We start from the raw sequence: 22,323 nt of genomic DNA, 5'->3' as shown, positions 1-22,323 counted from the left end.
CAGTTTAGTTTTCAAGTAAGCTGAATAGTTCAAATAGTTTGAATAAAATATTAGGTGATCCAAGAGGAAATTTATCTTATTCAAACTAGACAGCTTTCAAGAGGAATAAGATAGTGTTGGAGAGAACAAAATAAATTTTCAGGTCAAGATTCACTTTGCAGCAAAGGAGACGCACAATATCTTGTTATGGGGTTATGAATATCCACCATAAGTCTGTAACCGCTACATGCAGGCGTTGAAATGCTGATATGGACCATGGTGTGCATGAAAATCTTAACGATATATAAAATAGTGTTTGTAAAAAATTGTTCTTGATTGGTGAAAATAATATCTACACAAAAAAGTTGACCCGTTTTCACTATCTATATGAAGAAGTTTCAACAAATTAAGAAGTTCATATCTAATTTAAAATCCAACATATACGAAAAGTAAAATATAATACAAAGAAGGACAAGTTTGCACCACGTGGTGTTCGGAATTTAGATTCAGCTATATTATATGTTGATGCAAGTGCCGCTGATCTGGGTATCATAATCAGAGACTCGTTTAAATTAGATTTTGTGATAAAAACATTTGGTTCGCGTTGAAAACAAACTATGTGAATGCTCATGCGTCTGTGAATGTGATGTTACTTAGCAGCAAAAAACTTGAAAAAATGAACACAAGTCCCTAAGATATGAACGCAGTCCATCGAATCCTTTCATCCCACAAGAGCTTTCATCTTTTCATTTGCAACCACCAGTTCTGCTGCGATTCCAGGCTCATTTGCCGAGTGTCCAGCATCACCAACAATCTGCAGGCCATGGGTCGCGTTACCAACAAAGTAAAAACAAACTTAGAAGAGAACTCAGAAAAAAAATAAAAGACTTTAGCTTTACCTTGAGGTCTGCCTCTGGCCATGCTTTGTGCAAATCCCAAGCAGACATCATAGGACAAACTACGTCATACCTTCCCTGCCCATTGTAATAAAACAAACACACAGCTTAGCAAACACATTTCCAATCCCATAATATACTATAACTGGAACCCACAAATCAACTTCTTATATAAAGTATGCACCTGAACAATGGTGGTCTTGATATGTCTTATTTTATCAATATTCTCCAGCAAGTATGAGTCCGAGGTAAAGAACGCCTTGTTAACAAAGTAGTGGTTTTCAATCCTTGCAAACGCCTGTGGAGCAATGTCTCAGGAAATTAACTAAAAGATTTAGATATAACAATAGATCAGTGAATGCCAGATAAGATTGGCAACATCTAACCAATGAAAACTTATCATCTTCTGCCTTTTGAATGTTTCCATCATTTGGAAGAAGATGAGCAGTCATCATTTCCCATTTAGTCCAAGCTCTCGCAGCTGCATACTATTAACATCAAAAATGCAATTTATCACCGTTGCTGAGGTACACCTAGAAGATAAATAGGACTAATGCTCGACGTATTTGCTTGTGTAATTTATTTAGATGTCAACATACTTGAGTTTCCAGATCATCGGAGTTGAGTCTTTTGTGATATGCATCCACAAGGCTACCTCTCTCGTTTTCTGGAATAAGATCTCTGAACTCCTCCCATGCTATTATTAAAACAGAGAAACAACCACTTACACAAAAAAAACTATAGTCCCATGATCACTAAAGCTTATATAGAAATGTCTAGAAACGCAAACGATGATCACAACTCCACAAGAAATTACCATCAGGATATATAGCAGCAGCACCACCCTCGTAAAACCAATCAATCTCCTTCTTCCGAATCAGAAAGATCCCTCTAAGGACCAAACCAGTAACCTTAAAAACCAAACAAATATAAAGTAAAAATGTGTGGAGGTTATCTCTAATTTCTTTCTTTTTTTTTTTCTTCTTGCAAACTTTTGCACCTTATCAGGGTGGGACTGGCTGTAAGTAAGTGCTAGAGTGCTACCCCAAGATCCACCAAAAACCTGAGGAAAACAAAATGTTCACAATCTTATGCCTATTTTACCCTCTACATCAAAGAGGAAACAAAAATATCTGAAACTCTCTCTCTCTCACACCTGCCATTCAGGAATTTTCAAATGCTCCCTGAGTTTTTCAATGTCATTGACAAGGTCCCAAGTGGTGTTCTCCTCCAAGCAAGCATGTGGTGTACTCTTCCCTGCACCTCTCTGGAAGGAGAAAAAAAACAAAAAAACAAATGAAAGAGTTTTAATAATGTTAAGAGTGTCAAAAGAAAATCTAAGAAACGGCGAGACCTGGTCGAAGAGAACAATCCGGTAAAACTCAGGATCAAAGAATCTCCTGTTATTAGGAGATGTTCCTCCTCCTGGACCTCCATGAAGAAACACAACTGGCTGCAATAATAATAAAAAAAAAAGTTAGAGACTTAATGGTTTCCTTCCAGTTTTATATTCATAGAGAAAGGGCTAAAACGACGTTACGTGGCCATCTGGGTTTCCTGATTGCTCCCAGTAGAGTGTGTGAGTATCTGAAACCTTTAGAATCCCGTTGTTGTACGGCTCGATTGGAGGGTAAAGGCTTCTCCTTTGAGGCACTACGATTGAGTCGCTCATACTGCGAATCGTTGCGCGTTTTCTTACTGAAATTCAAAGAGAGATTATTTCGGATCAAACGAAGATCGTGACGACAAAGTTCGAAGCAGAGTATTTAGAGAGAGAGGGAGATGGGAAACCTGGGAAGGAGAGATTGAGATTGATCGGGGATGGTGGAAACGATCGAATACAAGAGTAAGTGGGTAGAGAGAAGGACGGGAGTATATAAATGTGATGACCTAATTTCATCGCATTTGATGATGCTTTGGACAGCGATGAATGATATCTGTTGTTTGTTTCGCAATTCGTGCTGGTCTAACCAAAAATCTCCAAATTGTTTCATTTTGGTACAATGGTTTCTTTAAAAAATAAACTGACCAAAATATATTAAAGCTTCGGTGTTTACTATTTTTACTAACTTTTACAATGTTTTTTTGACAAAAGGTTTTCTTAACTTTTACCAAAAATTTAAACATATATGAAGCTCTCAATAAAAAAGAAAATATTAATATCTCTATTTTTTCATTTTTTCATTTATTTTTATAATCTAAATTACTGGTGGTAAATTGGTAATGATATGTGTGGGTGGGGGGATGTGTCTCTCACAAATGTTCATTTTTTACTTCTCTTTCTTAATTTCTTAATTTTTATTTTGAGAACACAATGTGGATGCTCTTATCTCTTTACTCTTTTCCCTCTATTATTTCTTTTCTCCAGTTCACTTCTTGTGATAAGCACCGCTTAAAAACAGTGTTACATGTAAAGACCAACCGGAATAAAGAGAGGTGAGAGCGATTACTTAGACTATTCAAATATGCAACATTGGTAATAGTTATGATTCGAGGGTGGATGGAAAGATATGTTTCTCAAAACCAATCGGTAAGAAAAATAATATCATTGTCCACAATAACATCGGTTCGTAAGAAAACAATATTATAACAACATCAGAATATAATATATTAAAAACTCTAGAAAAAGAATGAAGAAAAGTAGGCACCACACCATTACTAACTTAAACAGAGTTACGAAGTTCCATTGAAATCCACTCCACAAACAAAACAACACATCACCACAAGAAGATAATAAATACCATTCCCAACACTAAGGTAAAATACTTCAAAACCAGATTAAGAAAAAGAAAGAAAACTCATAGTTTGGAAACACATGGTGTCTTTTTCTATTAGACCCGATGCAAAAATAGGCATTCTTCTTCTCATTTGTGTTTTGAAGTCTTAAAACGGAAAGGGAAAAAAGAATAAACCCCTCCAAAAAATCGAACTGCGAGAAGATAAAAGAGTTTGGGAGAAAAAGGTCTTATAGTGGTGAAAATATACCGGAGCTTCCAATTTGTAAGATCTTAGTTATATATGCTTTTATATAATTTTATTGTAATTATATTATTTCCTCAGACGAGATTGGCATTCATAAAAGCTTCGAGGCTTGATTTGATGCTCGTGACAACATCCTTTGTAGTGATATTGAATCCCTCGCCCATCTGCGTTTAAGATTAACATCAACTAATTTTGTATAATTCTTTCACATCCCATCAACTATCTTCCTCTTCTTATGTATATACCATAATAAACATATCCGGTAAGGCGGTAACCCATGTATCAATTTATATATTCATTTTTTCAATTGTACTTGTTATAATACCAAAAACAATCGGGTTATTCAAAAAGAGTGCTAAAAAATTTTTGACTCGGAAAACTTTAAATTGAAGCTAAAGGAAAAAGTATGGTGACTACAATGATATTAATCAAAAAAGTGAAATGATAAAAAGAGTCCCCCAGGGTTTAATTTGCAAGTATTTCTAGAAATGAACAAACCCATAAGCTTAAAAACAATCCGAAAAGAGAAACTAACCTGAGAAATAATGGTGAGATGAAGGGAACTGGATCCAAAAGTGATGACACTGCTGTTTATCACGGTCAGTTTAAGCTTTTCAATTTCAGCCATAGTGATCTCAACAACCCCCTTCCTTCTTTCACAGTGAACTCTTATCAGAACATTTATACCAGACGATCTAGCTTCGATCTCGGGCAACGCAATACATTCTAGCTCTGTATCCGCAACCGAGAGCCTCGACTTGTTCAAATACACTACTGACTCAATGGTTCTCTGACTGGCTTGCTCCTCAAGAAACCTAACTCTATCTTGCAAATGTTTCAGGTACTTTATTGTGCCCCCAAGCACTGATGCCTTGTCCGTCTTTAAGCCCAATTAATTAGCACCATAGGAAATATTAATACATAAAATATGTATCAACAAAGATTATTTTTGTTATGGTTGGCCTTCAAAGATTCTGACAAGTAATTATCGGGTTTTGGGTCTAAACCTTTTGCAGCAAACAAAGATTATTTTTGTTATGTTATTGGTTGCAGCAAACGGATTAACAAAAAAATTCTGCATACCGATATTTTTCTATGTTCTATATATTGTAATTATCCGCACAAGTGTGGACAAAAAATATTTATGGTTGAAAAACATCAAATTACCAAATGATTAGTAAGCATTTTTCTGCTTAATCATTCAAAATGGTCAGGCTTATGCAGGACTTAAAGCAGACCAGGCTCAAAATGGCATGACCGGCTTATCAAAGCTAACTAACTATGATGACCATGAATGAGATTATGTTTGTGCAATTGTACCTTCTTGAGTCCAGGGACGATGGTAGATAAAGCAATGAAGCGTTGACTCAGCTTCTCTCGGCGTCTTCGTTCAGCCATTATGTGGTCTCTTGCTTGCGAAACCCCACGTGACACGTTCCTCTGAGCCAATACAGTATGCTCTTTCTTGGGCTGCAAGTTTCCCATAGCCCCATATTCACCAAACCCGCTTGAGCATTGGTTCGTAGTAGTATTCATGTAGCTTCTATGTTTGAGTTGTTTCGCAGCTTCTGCGTTCAACGTGGTTACTACTGGAGACTGATGGCTGTAGAGTTGGGGCTCCATGGTTTGTAGAGATGGTAAAGAGAGAATATCATTGAGCTCTTCGGGTGTAGGAAAGTTCGTCATCATTTGATATTCCTGCATAAAACAAAAAGTTCCATATTATTTGAGCTGTGAGTCAAATTAAATACAAAATGGAGAAAGTTAAGAAAATCAAGAGAGCTTACAAGTTGATTATATTCAGAGTTGCATGAAATGTCCATCAGAGACAATGCTACCTGAAAAGATGGAGCTAATACAATTGGCTTTATGTATAATTATGCAATAACATATATAGTATGAAACTTCCAACAAAGTCAGAGATAGAAAGCACAGTAAGACTTTTTTAGTTAGTGCTGGTTAAAATTCAAAATTAACGTGAAAGGAATTATTAAGTGTGTATGATTAATTTACACATTCTTTATTCGACCGACATTTGTCTGTTTCCATTGAAGCAGCTGGTCGGTGAAGGTTTTGTTTAAAGTTGTTTGGTAGAGTAGGAGAAAAAAGAAGTATGAACAAGATAAAGCATAATTGTCTCTTTGTAATATAAGAGTATTAATTAATTTTTTTTTAAAAAAAATAATATAAGAGTATTAATATGTCATTTACGGAGAAACTGGTGGTATCAAAGTTTTGTCTTTTTTGAAAAAAGTCAAAATTTAGCTGGTTTGTAATTTCTAAAACCTACTTTTTCGAAAGTCTTGAATTGTTATGCATTTATAGCCGATTCTTGGGCAGACACGTATGCAACAAAAGATTATTATGCTTATTTTCAGCAGACTTATAGAAATTAATGGCGAATTTCTTCAATATATCGGCTGTTTCCTAAAGAATCAGCCACCATACCAGTGACAAGTGTTATTCACGGTGCCTACAGTCATTCAGTTACATGGGTTTTATCAAGAAATTGAGAATAATGCTACTATACAGAATTGGATATCACATGTTAACAAGGGTGAGATAGAAATAGATGGGTTCACGGATCAGGATGGTTAGTTATAGTACAAAAGGCTTCTTGTTATACCAAAGTCATCGGTTTCCATTCTTCTGATATTATCAAAATGTTATGATGGATAGTTGGGAGAGGACACTCTGGTGTTATGAAAACAATGAAGAGAATAAGACAATGGTTTCAATTGGAAGGGATGTACAAGCGAGTTCATGAATATCTTGCAGCTTGTCAGATATGTTAGACACATAAACACTCAACGCTGTCTCCAGCATGCCTATTACAGCTATTACCTATTCTGGATTGTGTGTGTGAGGATTATCCATGAATTTCCTAACAACATACAAATTTAACGGAAAATAATGATAAATTATATAATAAAGAAACAAGAAAAATAAAAAAATAGGATAAAACTCTTCAAACTAAATCAAATGTTAGATACAAAGACTCAAAATATAATTTTTTTTGCGCAAAACGCGGACCAACCCCAAATGTGTATAATATCAACTGATGGCAAAAAATAATATTGATAGGGTTTTGGACGAGGCTATCGTAATTCTTTTCTTGACACATCATTATATAAACAAAAAAAAAACATTTGTGGAGTTAAAAAAAGATTGTTAAATATTCACCAAAAAAATTTCTTTAATCAAGTGCATCATGTTTTTAGAGTTTGTGACTGAAAAGTAGATTTACTCGCTACTACTAAACCCGAAAGAACGCCACCCGCTTTGTTCCCTCCCATTACACTTACATATTAGAATTAGTTTATTTGTTAACTTTATTGGTGGAGCTTTACGATAATCACTTGAATTAATCTACAAATATACAAACAGTTTACATAAATAAAGCTGGGATTCCCTCATTAGTAAATCAACCATTGGGAAATCAAAAGAATTACACATTTTCTATTTAATTTGGTTATATTTTGTTTTTTTAAAAATAAAATGTTAACATATTTCCAAAAAGGAATATGAGTTGTGAATATAAAAGAATTACAGCAAGGAGTTTCAGTGGCAAATTTTTTTTTTATAATGAAGCTAATAAGCAGCGACAAAGAAGGATGAGCTTAGCCATTGAAAAAACTGCGGGATATGACGATTAGGGTTTTGGCGATTGGTGAGGGCAGGGATTCGGAGTCGGGAGATCGTGATGCAACCATGATGGATGTGGGAGAGAGAGCGAGACCACCAGGGGATCCACCGGATGCGGCGGCCTCGTATGCATCCAAAGTGGCGGGTACGAATGGAGGAGGTATGCCGGTTCCAGAGAGTTTGATTGATAATGTGTTTGTATCTGAGAGGCTACGAGTGGAGTTTTCGAATGGAGAGGATGGAGAACCATCGATTACGATTGAGCCGGAAGTTTTAGAAGCGATGAATGGGATGTGGAAGCAGTGTATGATTGTTAGGGTTTTGGGAAGGAACATCCCGATCTCTGCCTTGAGCAAGAAGCTAAGAGAGTTATGGAACCCTAAAGGAGGAATGTATGTAATGGACCTATCCAGACAATTTTTATGGTTCGTTTCAAGAAGGAGGATGAATATTTGGCGGCACTGACAGGGGGTCCATGGGGGGCTTTTGGCAGTTATCTCATGGTGAGAGCTTGGTCGCCGGAGTTCGATCCGTTAAGAGATGACATCGTTACGACGCTGGTTTGGATCAGGTTGACAAATATTCCAGTGAACTTTTACCATCGATCGATCCTCATGGGTATTGCCAAGGGTTTGGGTAAACCAGTTCGTGTTGACCTGACCACATTGAAGTTTGAAAGAACAAGGTTTGTGAGAGTTTGTGTAGAAGTTAATCTTGCAAAGCCGTTGAAAGGGACATTCCTAATTAACGGAGAGAGATACTTTGTAGCTTACGAAGGGTTAGCTGAGATCTGTTCAAAGTGCGGAATTTATGGACACTTGGTTCATGGATGCCCAAGAACAATTGCGGAAAGATTGGCTGAAGTAGCTATACAGTCGGAGGCACAGTCAGCTACGCGATCACCCACTAGACAAGAACCAATAGTGCAGGAGAATGGTTTTACTCCGGCGAGGAGCTCAAGAAGAGGGACGCAGATACTGCCTCGACTGGTGAACGGCAGGACTGCGGAAGCCAGCGGGGAGACAGATAGGAATGTCCAAGAGATCCCGCGGACCGGGGGAATCGCAAACATTGCGATATCCAACAAATTTGGTAGTTTAGAGCTGGATACAGATCGAAGTGAATCAAGAGAAGAGATTGTGTCTGGCGAGGAGAACAAGGAGAATCAGAATATGAACATCAAAAGAAATGAGAACAAGGAAATTTCGCAAGGGAAAGAGACTCTAACCTTTGGAGGGAAGGTGAATATAAGAAAGGATTCGAAAATGGTGAACAAGGAGAAATGGGCTGGGAAGAAAGTAGTAGAAGGAGCACGAGGAAGGCCCATAAATTTAAACAATAAACCCGCTAGAGGTTTGGTGTTTGGGCCCACTAAAGGGGAAGTCAGTCTATCGGAGTCGGGGAAACGACTGCGAGTGGAAAGTTTGGAGGCAGGGAGAGCTGGGGGTGCCTTCAGGGAGAGTGTGGCAGAACCCAGAGTTACGGTAAAGCCATTGCAACTAAGAGATGAAGAGTTGGAGAATCCGATGGATAGTACCATTAGTGAGATGGAACAAAGGGAGACGGAGGCGCAGATGGAAGCGCAGGGGGACGAAAGGATTTTGGACCTCGCATAACAGGGTTCCCTGGTAATCCAATTAGACCTTATCGTAATAAAGATGATGAATTGCATTTTCTGGAATTGTCGGGGGGCAAATAAACCCAATTTCCGACGTTCTATTCAGTACATTTTGAAGAAGTTCGATACTGATTTTCTTGCGTTATTTGAGACCCATGCGGGAGGGGATAACGCGATGAAAATCTGTCAGAGTCTAGGCTTTGATAACTCTTTTCGGGTGGACGCCGTTGGTCAGAGTGGTGGTATTTGGTTGTTGTGGAGGAATCATGCTGGAGCTCTAACGATCTTGGAATCGTCAGAACAGTTTATTCATGCACGTGTTGAGATTGGGAGTGAGGTAATTCACCTCATAGCTGTCTATGCTGCGCCTACAGTGAGTCGTAGGAGTGGGTTATGGGGAGACTTGAAGCGGGTAATTGAGAATATTGATGAACCAGTATTGGTAGGTGGAGATTTTAATACTATACTGCGGTTGGATGAGAGGTCAGGGGGCAATGGTAGACTTTCACCGGACTCTCTAGCTTTTGGAGAATAGATAAATGAGCTAGCTTTGGTGGATATGGGTTTTAGAGGTAACACTTTCACATGGAGAAGAGGGAAAGATACCCGGAACTTTGTGGCTAAACGTTTGGACAGAGTCTTGTTTAGTGCTCAGACACGAGTAAGATGGCATGAGGCAGTAGTTTCTCATCTTCCCTTTCTAGCATCAGACCATACACCACTCTATGTGCAACTAAAGCCTGAACAGAGAGGTAACCTCAAGAGGAGACCTTTTCGATTTGAGGCGGCATGGCTCAAACATGAAGGTTTTAAGGAGTTACTTGCGGCATCTTGGAATTGGGAGATGCGTACGCCTGAGGCGTTTCTGGCGTTGAAAGCAAAGCTCAAAAAATGGAATAAGGAGATATTTGGGGATGTAAAGCAACGAAAAGAAAAACTAATCAGTGACATCAAGGGAATTCAGGAGGAGCTGGAGAGGAACCCAACTGATGATTTGTTGTTAAGGGAAGCTGGCTTACAGAAGGAGTTTTATGTGGTTCTAGAACAAGAGGAGATGCTGGTACCAAAAATCACGTGAGAAGTGGATAGTGTTTGGTGATAGTAATACAAATTACTATCATACGAATACAATTGTTCGGAGGAAGAGAAACATAATTGAAATGCTGAAGGATGATGAGGGGCGCTAGGTAGATCAGTCAGAGGAGTTAGAAAAGCTGGCAGTAGCTTATTATAAACGCCTGTACTCAACGGAAGATATCAATTTGGATACATAAAAACTTTCTCAAGAAGGCTTCACTGAACTTACGAGGGGTGAGAAGGAGATACTCAATAAAGCGTTCTCTGCAGTGGATCTTGAGATTCCATGGGGAAGTTTAAAGCTCCAGGACCAGATGGGTTTCAACCGGTCTTTTACCAAGATTCATGGGAAGTAGTGGGGGAGTCGGTAACTCGGTGTGGGCTTGAGTTCTTTGAATCAGGTGTTCTTACTACGGGTATGAATGATGCAATGATGGTCTTAAAACCGAAGGTCCTCAAGCCAGAAAGAATCATGCAATTCCGACCAATCAGTTTATGTAATGTCTTGTTCAAGATAATAACTAAAGCGATGGTGTTGAGATTGAAGAAACTTATGCCCAAGCTTATTGGTCCAGCGCAAGCCAGCTTCATCCCAGGCCGGCTTAGTACAGACAATATTGTTGTGGTCCATGAAGCGGTTCACTCAATGAGGAAAAAGAAAGGACGCAGACCGAATCAGGTGGGATTTCTTAGAGGATACTCTTTATGCAGCAAAACTACCCGGGATATGGATTCAATGGATCATGCAGTGCGTGACAAACCCGAGAATGAGTCTGTTGTGGAATGGGGAGAGGACATAAGCTTTTACACCTCAATGTGGACTTCGGCAGGGCGATCCTTTGTCACCATACTTATTTGTATTATGCATGGAGCGCTTGTGCCATCAAATTGATCTTTCTGTGGCCAAGAAGAAGTGGAAACCAATCAGTCTATCTAGGGGTGGACAAGCTTTATCCCATATTTGTTTTGCAGATGATCTGATCTTGTTTGCTGAGGCCTCAATCTCGCAAATTCGGGTGATTAGGAAGGTGCTAGAGAGATGTTGTGGAGCTTCTGGGCAGAAAGTAAGTCTTGAGAAATCTTTGATTTTCTTCTCTGCAACTTAGCGAATTCCATAAGTACTGAGAGTGGAATCAGAGGAACAAAAGAGTTGGGAAAGTACTTGGGCATGCCGGTGTTGCAAAAAATAATTAATAAAGAGAAGTTTGGGGAAGTAATTGAGAGAGTGTCGTCTAAACTTGCGGGATGGAAAAGGAGATTCTTGAGCTTGGCAGGGAGGATCACGCTTACAAAGTCTATTCTCGCATCGATTCCAGTACATACGATGAGTACCATCGCTCTACCGATATCTTCTTTGGATCAACTTGATAAAATTGCTCGGTCGTTTATTTGGGGGAGCAGTGAGGAAAACAGGAAACAGCATCTGGTCTCTTGGGGAAAAATCTGTAAACCGAAGAGTGAAGGTGGGCTGGGGATAAGGTTAGCTAAAGAAATGAATATTGCTCTACTAGCAAAGCTAGGCTGGAGGTTGCTGAACACACAGGATGGCCTATGGGTTAAGATTCTGCAAAAAAAATTTCGAGTTGGCGAGTTGGATGATTTATCTTGGTTAAGCGTTAAAGGAACTTGGTCACCAACATGGAGAAGTTTGGTATTGGGGCTGCGTGAGTTTGTTGTCCCGGGTTTGGCTTGGGTTCTTGGTGATGGTCGTCGAGTAAGTTTTTGTAAGGATAATTGGTTGTTGAATGAGCCACTATCTGAGTTGAGTACAGTGGATATTCCGGAAGAGATGGTGGAGGTACGAGCTCGGGATCTTTGGCAAACTGGCGCTGGTTGGCAAACGCATATAATAGAACCGTATATGTCAATGCCAAATCGTCTAAGGTTGGCTTCAGTGGTGATTGATGATGTTACGGGTGCAAGGGATAGAATGTCGTGGGGAGGGAGCAAGGATGGTTTATTTTCTGTGAACTCAGCTTATGCTTTCTTAACCAGGGATGCGGAGCCAAGACCTAATATGGAAGCCTTATATCAGCGGGTTTGGCGTGTCACTACTCCAGAACGTGTACGAGTCTTCCTATGGCTGGTAACTCATCAGGTGATCATGACAAACACGGAACGGAAAAGCAGACATTTGAGTGAGAATAGTATATGTCCATTGTGTAAGGGGGGGAGAAGAAACCATTCCTCATGTTCTTCGAGACTGTCCAGCAGCTGCAGGGTTATGGGCGCGATTTGTTCCCCTAAGCAGACAACAACGGTTCTTTGACCAACCTCTCCTAGAATGGCTTTATGATAACCTTGCAAGGAATAGACCAGGATTGGGGGAGCTATGGCCAACACTGTTTTCTCTGACTGTTTGGTGGTGCTGGAAATGAAGATATGGGTATGTTTTTGGAGAGGAAGGAAAACGTCGAGACAGGGTGCAGTTCCTTCAGGATAAGGCTCGGGAGGTGATAGAAGCAAATGTAAAACTAAAGGAACATGGGCAGAGCCGGGAACATGTGGAGAAGCAGATCTCATGGAATCGACCAACAAATGTCTAGTTCAAACTGAACACGGATGGAGCATCTAGAGGTAACCCGAGACTTGCTACGGCGGGTGGGGCTACTCGCGATGAGTATGGAGAATGGAATGGGGGTTTTGCAATAAACATAGGCATCTGTTCAGCCCCTTTTGCGGAGTTGTGGGGAGTATACTATGGCTTGTGTATAGCATGGGACCGTGCGATTCGTCAGTTGGAGTTGGAGGTTGATTCGGAGAGTGTGGTGGGTTTTCTTCAGACAGGGATTCATGATTCTCATCCCCTGTCGTTCATAGTACGTCTGTGCTATGGCTTCATATCAAGAGACTGATTAGTCAAAATTTCTCATATGTATAGGGAGGCTAATTATCTGGCGGATGGATTAGCTAACTATGCGTTTTCTCTATCGCTTGAGTTACATTTCTTTGAAGATGTCCCAGATTGTGTTGTTTATGTTTTGTTGGAGGAATTTCATGGGTATCTAGATCTAGGCAAATTTGCATGTAATGAGTTTTATTATTTGAATAAAGAGTAGGAGACTCATGTCTCCTGCACCCTACCAAAAAAAAGAAGGATGAGCTTAGCCATGAAGTAAACAAGGCTGAGAGCAAGCCTTGGCATCTTTGGTTATATTTTCTCTTTAAATGGTGGAAGACCCTTAAAGCATGATTATTGGAGGGTTCTTAGAGTAGGGTTTTTAACGGAATATAAGAACCCGTCTCTTAACTTTTAACTAAAAAAGTTAAGAACCGGCTCTTAAAACTATTATTTAAGAACTGGTTCTTAGCTTTTTTAGTTAAAAGTTAAGAGACGGGTTCTTATATTCCTCTAAGAACCCCACCCCCGGTTCATTAGGAAAAGAATTTTTAAGAATTTTTTAATTTTGAGATTATATGTTATTGGTTCATGTATTCTTAAAATTAAAATAAATTCTATATGATATGAGAATTTTCAAAATTTACTTTTATTGGTTTGCGAATTTTAAAAATCTACTCAAATCTCTTGTTATCAAAAAGTTTAAGAATTTTAAAGGAATTATACTTTAGTACTGAAAAAAAATTGTATATCTTTTTATTCACAAGACAAAATTTTCAAATGTCACGTATATCTGTGATATTTTAAAAATGTATGTAATAAAAAAAATTATATGTAACAAAACAACTGTTGTAACAAAGATCTACTGCAACATTAGTCTAAATTATATGTCCAAAAAACTTGGGATATTGTATGCAGTTTCCTTTTTCAATGTATAAATATTATTTTCACGAATGATATTTTATTAAATAAAAATTAAAAAAATTAAATATTTCTATACAAAGTTACAAACATAAATAACCATGCTATATTTGATGAAATTAATATTTGGAAACTTTTAGAAAACATAAAAAAATATAATTACTTTACAAAATTTATGGTAGAAAATAATTAATACAAATCCATATCATTTTACAAAAGTATAACAAAAAAATATAAATCATAATATATATTTGCAGAATCTAGGTCTTGATTGATAGAAATATTAATAAATCAGTAGTAGTATGCTAAATAAGTATGCTAAAGAAACACTATGCTCTTATAAATATATTTAATAAAGCGATTGATAAAGCAGTAAATGATCCGTATATAAAACTATCATTTAAAATTAGTATATGATTTATCATTTTTTATTTCTAAATAATATAGATATTTATATTTATAATACATAAAATATATATAATCTTTACTGATGATAATGAATCATAATTAATTATATTTTAAATATGAAATATCATTCTTTTAATTTTATAAAATAAATTTTATTTATAAATATTATTATTTTTTGATATAAATATAAATAAGGCTTGCAGACCTTTTAGTCGAGTCACTGGCGTTCTTCGATTCGCAAAAAAAGTTCAAAAACCCACTGAATTTGATTTTACCAATATTCAATTGATCGTATGAAAATACGGCAAGCAAGCAACGGCTTCGCCCCTTCTTGACTTTAATTTGACTAGGCATTCTCATTTTATGATATTACTGAATTAAAAAAATTATTTGTATTAAATTGTTTTAAATTCTTTATATATTATAATTCCAATATTCTACCAAAAGCTTTATCAGAAAGTATTGGACAAATAGCATTTATAGAGAATTGGTATTTTCTAAATGTTTTTCTAATCATTGATTAGATAACAAATAGCATAGTGTTTATGCTAATGTTATGCCAATCGAAGTCTAAGGATACTGGATTGTTATCTTATTTTAATTCATCAAATTCTAAAATCTTCAAACTTTACAAGTTACGTGTCTATTGGAAGTTACGTGACTACTGGATTGTTGTTATAAATCATCGAGTGGATTGCCATTAACCAGGCCCGGTCCAAGACCGGTCCAATACCTAGAAGATGGAGAGATGGCCGAAGCCCTAGAGAGAGGAGAGAGAGAGACGGCTACAAAGCTTGGAGAAAAAGAAACTCTTTCCTTTTCCTAGTAGATGTAATCTTTCCATTATTATGTATTAGTAGTTTTCCTAATCCTAGTGAGTTTAGGTTTTTGATACTTTCCATTTATCTTCATCTTGTAATCCTTATATAAAAGAACCCCCTTGGTCATTAATAATAACAGAAAAATATTCAGTCTCAAACCTTCTATTTACAACATGTTATCAGCACGATAGACTCCAAAACCCTGAGACAAAACCTAACCTAAAATCCGTCACACATAAACCCTAAATCAGGTGCAACTTAAAATCGATCTGTCTCTCAAACCCTGAGGAACCAGACGATGAGCCACATATCAAATTGAAGCTCTTGACGAGACGAATCTATCAGCGTAAACCGTTCTTCGATCCGATCTCAGACGCGCCCACACTCGCAGAAACAATATGCGGCGCCGTCTTGATCTTTTGGAACCCTAATCCGAACCAACAAGATTTTCTAGCCAAATTCAAATCCTGTAAAAGAAAAGTTTATCATACCTTAGTTGTTTGATGATATCTTGTTCAGATTATGGTGTTCATGTAATCTAATACTCCTTGTTTTTATTTCATGAGCTGAGAGGAGTTGGTGCAAAGATCTAATCCCGAAGAACCCTAACTTGTTCTTGCTTCCGTTCCGGCTTGCAAACACCCGATAAGCTAAAGCCCTTAAGCGTTCCTGATCCTAGACATTCGCAGTTTCATGTTCACAACAGAGTCATCCCACGTTCGCATCACAGTCAGCTCGCAATTCAGATCAGCCGCTTGCAAAGGCAGCAGCTCGCGAACTAGATAAGAAGAAGACGTGTCCCGATCGCGTCTGACTACCTCAGCACACATCCGTGACCAGACGCAAGATCGTTCCAAACAGCTCGTGTCCCGTCCCAGCTTGCGACCCGATAAGGAGCCAGCTCGCGTCCGTGTGCAACTAGAGGTTCATCTGACTTTGGTGGTCCGGTTCAACCCTACAAAATAAAGGTAATTCGAAATCTGAAAAAAAAAAGAATCGAATTTGGTTGTTTTGTAAAGATTGAAACCTTAAAAGATAATCTCTAAAACTAAAAGCCGTAGGTTAAATAGATCAATCCCCTATGAGTAAATCGAAGCTCTATAAGTTCGATCTAAACCTAAAAACGAAATTGATCCATTGATCAATTAAAATCAGAACCTTAAAGGTTTTTGAATATCAAATCAAATCCCCTTGATCAAAGATCAAAGTTTTCGAAATCCCCTAAAACCCTAATTTTGGAAAATCGGTTTTTAATTTTGATTTGAAACTTGAGTGTTTGATTGATCGCCTAGAGCTATGATTAGGATTGTTTTTAAAACTTGAATCTGAATCTTGTTTAAACTAAAAACCCTAATCTCGAATTTTAAAATTCCTAAAGGCCTTGAAACCTTAAATCTCTTATTACGTAAAGCTTGAAAGAATGATTTAAAGAATATACATATTGAATGAGAGTTAGGTTGCTAGATTATTTAATTCTAAAACATAATAGATATGCAACTAAGAAATAGGATTGAATGCATCTAGATCTCGTTTTGTATATGGCCGTATGGCCTAATACATTATTCATACTTGCGGCCTTGTGCCCTTGATTGATTAAAAGCCGTGGGGCTTAGTGCATATCAAAGTGACCGTGTGGCCTAGTATCCGGATGGTTATATAAACCGGATTGCATCATGATCTGATCCTTAAGATTGTTGTATCTTATAATGGCCGTGAGGTATAAGCATCACAATGCAAAGCCGTATGGCCTAAGCATTATAGAGAGACTTATGAAATCATGTGCACTGATTATTTAAATTGGTTGCAAGAATTCAAAATCAATGAATTGATTGATAATATAATTTCAGATGCCGAGATTTGAACCCATGGATTATGCCATTCTAAATCTCTCTGGAGATAATTATCTAGAATTGGAAATGAACACTTCAAATTGCCCTGAAGTCTAAAGGACTCGGGAAATGTATCATTGAAAGAAATGATGAAATTGAAAGTGAAAAGTTAAGAGCCATAATGAGCCATCATCTCACTGAGGAACTGAGAAATCAGTATTTACATATCAAGAATCCTCGTGACCTTTGGACAGAATTAAAGTCCAGATACACTATGGTATTACTACCAAAGGTCAAACATGAATGAATGAGTCTCAGATTCCAAGTCTTTGAGACAGTGGCCGAGTTTCACTTTGCCTTGTCCAGGGTCGTGTACCAACTGAGATTATGTGGAGAAGAGGTAACAGATAATGATTGTCTATTCAAGACATACTCCACATTCCATCCAGAAGATTTGTTGTCAAAACATATCTACATAGAAAGAGGTTCTACCACTTACAATGACCTGATCGCTTCCCTAACGGTGATTGAGAATAACAAGGTACTAAAGAGGAGCAGTGAGATGAGATATCCTGATACAAATAAGACTGATATGGATCAGGATGAATCCAAGGGAGCCGTGTCCAATATAACTCAAGGAGTGGCCGGCATGTCTATTGACTAAGAGGGATCTCGACATTTTATTTTAAAGTCTTTGATTTGTGTTTTGCTTTAACCTAATTGTCATTCACGATTTTGTGTATACAATGGAATTGGTTTTGAATTCATTATCTTGTCTGATCTTACTTGAACATATGAATGATTCTATTTTTGCCTAAAGGGCATAATATCAAGTAAAGAAATCATGAATGGGTATAGTAAGCATAGTAAAGAAACTATGGCTAAGGCATTGCCTTAAAAGGCATTATACACACCCAAAAGAACATGTGACCCATTGAAGTTATAATGTATGGTTTCCAAGTAGAAACAATGGGTAAGAAAGGAAACAAGTTCCTTTAGATTTTAAGAAGAAAAACGCCTAAGACCTTGAAAGAAAGTGGTCGAGACTATACCTATGATCTCTACTGATCAAAACTATGCTACATATCAGTATGATAAAGAGGCAAGAAATGTGGTAACCATATTGAGATAACACCACGAAATTTTACACTATATGGCATGATAGTATTAGCCATCCTAAAGTCTAAACTTGATGCAAAGATTGGAAAGGCACAGAGTTATCCCGTAAAAGATCTCACGTTGTGAAACATGTACACAAAGGAAAACTCATTAGGCTTAATTGTCCCAAGCACCACGACCTTATAGTATGGTCATGAGGGGGAGAGAGGATAAACCCATGATCAATACTACAAGTTCGTGTACCACTATGGTCTAAGACCATGTTATATGGCTCGGTCATTACTCAGCCATAAAGGACCATTCCTCGGCCGTAGAGGCCATGAAACAAACGGCCAAACCAAAGAGGCCATTACCCGGCTGAAGAGACCATGAGAATAACCGGCTCGGCCGTGACTTGGCCGTGACTTGGCCGCATAGTGCAGGCTTGGCCGCACACAATCCATTACCTATAAAGGTTCGGCCAAGTAAGCCATTACCTATAAAAGGTTCGGCCCTGTAAGCCATTACCTATAAGACTAAGATTCTAAAGTCTATAAGCTTGGAGACATTATGTTTTACATGTATAGAATGATAATATGCATTAGGCCATATAAGTGAGCATAGATATTCCCATCTTAGATTGAATACGGGTCATAAAACCAGACATACACCATCTTAAGAGATTTTGAATAAACCACCACATACATATATGTGCCGTCTAAAGATGGAACCTCATAAGAGGATTGGGAATATATAAGAATAAGATCTTCTCCACGAATTCAAAAGGACCGAGAGCCAAAACATGGGTGATCAAATAGTGGCCAGGTACGGATTGCATGAAACAAATGAATCCGAATATTAAAGGAGAAAGATTAAAAGCTGGATAAAGAATATTAAAAGTACGAATGGTTTTAACCATCATTGTCTTGGCAAAAGATCCTCGGACTAGAGATTATAATTTAAGACGTCCAAAGAAAGATTATATAAAACTAGCTAATTGAGAAGCTAATCGAAATGCCAAACACTGACCTGGGAAATGACTAACCAGCTTAGCACCAAATGAATGTCCTAGAAGAGACATAATCAAGTTGCTATAGAGTCTATACAAGATAGACCAAGTGTTCCATAAGATAAAGGAATCTCGGATAGAAAAATGGTGCATAGAATACAGATCCGAGATTATAAGAGAAACCATACCAGACATTGAGAAAAGGCTGCGCAGCTACACATCTAAGGTACCAAACCATGTAGTCTTGGGACGCCAAGCTACTAGGTAATAAAAGTCTTGGATAATAAGATCTCAAATCTATAGATCATGTCTGTAACATAATGGAACCACATGAAAGTATCGACACACACACACATTTGTATAAAGATACATAAAGTTATAGCACTTGAACATAAAGAGATGAACGAGGATCATGAACCCACGAAAGAGTACTCATACAATCATAAAAGATCATAGAGATTAGAAAAGATAAAACGTGGAGGTTCAAAGTATCTAAAAGAGAGATGGGCGTATTGGCCATATACATATACAGAAACACCATCTGATAAACCAGTGAAATAGATGGTTCTTGTGAGATAAAGAAACCGTGAGAGAAGGCACATGATCACGAGGTCTAAGAGTGTTCATGTCTTCCTACTAAACAGCATTAGATCATAGCTTGTTACACAAGGTACTCACAGAGATCAAAGGAACATATTATAAGGAGATAAACTCCTATGTGGTGGATGCTACTACAGATTTTCGAAATTGAAAATGGTCTGGTCATAAGAAATATATTGGATACAAATGATATAGTAAGCAGCATATAATTCACTGGATAAGATGAAAGAACAGCTTCGTTCCTAAGCTGATTCATGGACTGAAACAAAAGCAGCTGCATATAGTATGTAAAAAAAATTGATCACGCATGATCATTGATCTTGGAGTTGTATAAAAGACAATCCAATACAGTCCATATATTTGAAATTCCTTGTGATTATACTAAACCTAAAAGAGGTTAGTAGGCATAGAATAAATTTATGTAGGTGTCCGACCAAAAGCGTCTGGCCCCGGTCCTTCAAACTAAAGATGTCTGACTTTGTCTGTCTAATGGCGTCCAGCTCTTCAGCAAAGAACGTCTGGCTCTTCTACTAGACGCGTCCGGCTTTTAAGACTAAAAGGCGTCTAGCCCTTCTTCTTGATCACGGGCTAGTAGAGACAAAAGATCAACCGGATACAAATGTATTGTAGCCCATAAGCTTCTGAGAGCCGAGATCTATGACCTAATAATATATATTTCAGTGTGTGATATAATCCACAGCAACAGAGGTCATGAGACACCATCAAGAGATGGATAAAGGACTACAATGTCCGAGATAGATATGGTACTGCCTAGAAATCGATGTCCACATCCATGAGAGTGTTCGGCCACAGAGCCATAATGAGAGATTATAAAACTCACAACAATGATCATTGATCTTGAACACTCATGAGACAAGTAGTGGACATGTATAGACGAGGTCTATGACCCAGACATGGTTCGGCCAGATCGAGACATAGGTTCATGATAACCATGTCTAGTACATTGTCCATAAGTACTTATTTTGTCCGACCAAAGTAAAGAGTTAACAATGGACAATCACGTCTAGACTATGGACACATGCAAACACGATTTGCAAAGAATCAATAGTGATCTACGAGGACAATGTGATTAACATTGCTTAGCACATATGCTTTACCGGGACACTCGATGTCAAGAGACATGAGAAATGACCTAAGAGGTCAAAGTGGTCTAGATACGGCTTAGTAATAAAACTTGGCCGATTACTCCCTTCATACATATACAGGAAAGATCACGCATCAGATGCGTAGAATGTAGAAACCTACAGTGAGGTTCACATCAGGGGGAGTAGTGCGTGTTGTACTCTTTTTCCTTCATCATAGTTTTGTCCCACTGGGTTTTCCTGATAAGGTTTTAATGAGGCAACATGAAGCGTACTACAAAGCCTGTATGGTTATGGCATCCATGGGGGAGTGTTATAAATTATGGAGTGGATTGCCATTAACCAGACCCGGACCGAGACCGGCCCAATACCTAGAAGATGGAGAGATGGCTGAAACCCTAGAGAGAGGAGAGAGAGAGAGCCGACTTCAGGAGAGAGAGAGGCGGCCACAAAGCTTGGAGAAAAGGAAACATTTTCCTTTTCCTAGTAGATGTAATCTTTCCATTATTATGTATTAGTAGTTTTCCTAATCCTAGTGAATTTAGGTTTTGAATACTTTCCATTTATCTTCATCTTGTAATCTTTATATAAAGAAACCCCCTTGATCATTAATAAGAACACATAAATATTCAGTCTCTAAACTCTCTAATTACAACAAATGATGAGTTTAAGATCTTAAGAGCAAGTAAACATCATCTACTTGTACCCAAACATTGTAACACATATATAGCCGTTTGAAAGGCCGACATTAAGAAAAATAGGGCGTTAATTTATGGGGGTTTCAATAATAAAACTCATCAATTAAAAATGGATGGTAAAACAAGAACAATACTTAGGTTCACCCCTATGGTGAAAAGTTAAATTCACCACACTCTTCATAACCAACCAAAATGCCATGTAGGAATATCTTAAAAAGGTAATAAAAATAAAAAATTAAATAGCTGAAAAAAAAACAAGACCGACATTAATTAGCGCCATCTGCAAAATTCTAAATTATAAAAACTTAAACTCTAAAAACATAAACCCTAAATCTAAAACACTAAACCATAAACCCCAATCCTAAAATCTAAACCCTAAATCTTAAACCCTAAACTCAAACTCTACACAATAAACCCTAAATCCTAAAATCTAAACCCTAAAGCCTAAACCCTAAACTCTAAACCCTAAACTCTAAATCATAAAATCTAAACCTTAAATTCTAAACCCTAAACCCAAAACTTTAAATCTTAAACCCAAACCCTAAACCCTAAACCCTAAATCCTAAAACCTAAACCCAAAACTTTAAATTTTTAACCCAAACCCTAAATCATAAACCCTAAACCCAAACCTCTAAACCGTAAACCTTAACCTTATTAACTAGCAGATGGGTTTACGGTTTAAAGGTTTGGGTTTAGGGTTTAGGATTCAGAGTTTAGGGTTTAGGATTTGAAGTTTTGGGTTTAAAGTTTAGGATTTGAGTTTAGGGTTTAGGATTTAGGGTTTAGATTTTAGGGTTTAT

The 22,323-nt window shown here is 37.7% G+C and overlaps 3 protein-coding genes across 4 annotated transcripts; 1 reads left to right on the top strand and 2 right to left on the bottom strand.

The window, feature by feature from the left end:
- Positions 1 to 531: 531 nt before the first annotated feature.
- LOC106381732 (proline iminopeptidase) lies at positions 532 to 2,893 on the bottom strand. Of its 2 annotated transcripts, XM_013821670.3 has the most exons (11): positions 2,667 to 2,893; positions 2,416 to 2,573; positions 2,230 to 2,328; positions 2,032 to 2,142; positions 1,876 to 1,938; positions 1,693 to 1,786; positions 1,475 to 1,572; positions 1,262 to 1,363; positions 1,060 to 1,173; positions 879 to 953; positions 532 to 793 (listed from the first exon to the last, which is right to left on the bottom strand). In XM_013821670.3, the coding sequence occupies exons 1-11, from the start codon at positions 2,773 to 2,775 to the stop codon at positions 701 to 703; spliced, it is 1,116 nt and encodes a 371-aa protein (XP_013677124.1). In that variant the 5' UTR covers positions 2,776 to 2,893; the 3' UTR covers positions 532 to 700. The 2 variants fall into 2 exon arrangements, with proteins under 2 accessions (XP_013677124.1, XP_013677123.1); XM_013821669.3 differs by having other exon boundaries at positions 2,032 to 2,328.
- Positions 2,894 to 3,402: 509 nt separating this feature from the next.
- On the bottom strand, positions 3,403 to 5,920 carry LOC106379633 (transcription factor bHLH25). The gene is made up of 4 exons (XM_048751139.1): positions 5,645 to 5,920; positions 5,178 to 5,555; positions 4,393 to 4,737; positions 3,403 to 4,021 (listed from the first exon to the last, which is right to left on the bottom strand). Exons 1-4 carry the CDS (start codon positions 5,678 to 5,680, stop codon positions 3,932 to 3,934), a joined length of 849 nt encoding a protein of 282 aa, XP_048607096.1. The 5' UTR covers positions 5,681 to 5,920; the 3' UTR covers positions 3,403 to 3,931.
- A 1,582-nt stretch (positions 5,921 to 7,502) lies between these two features.
- On the top strand, positions 7,503 to 9,118 carry LOC106378383. Its single transcript, XM_048749572.1, has 2 exons — positions 7,503 to 7,894; positions 7,996 to 9,118. Exons 1-2 carry the CDS (start codon positions 7,503 to 7,505, stop codon positions 9,116 to 9,118), a joined length of 1,515 nt encoding a protein of 504 aa, XP_048605529.1.
- Positions 9,119 to 22,323: the final 13,205 nt, after the last annotated feature.

The sequence above is a fragment of the Brassica napus genome, chromosome C3, assembly GCF_020379485.1.
Source record: "Brassica napus cultivar Da-Ae chromosome C3, Da-Ae, whole genome shotgun sequence".
NCBI lineage: Eukaryota > Viridiplantae > Streptophyta > Magnoliopsida > Brassicales > Brassicaceae > Brassica > Brassica napus.
The sequence above is the reverse complement of the archived record's forward strand: the minus strand, read 5'-3'. Positions and strand labels throughout refer to the sequence as shown.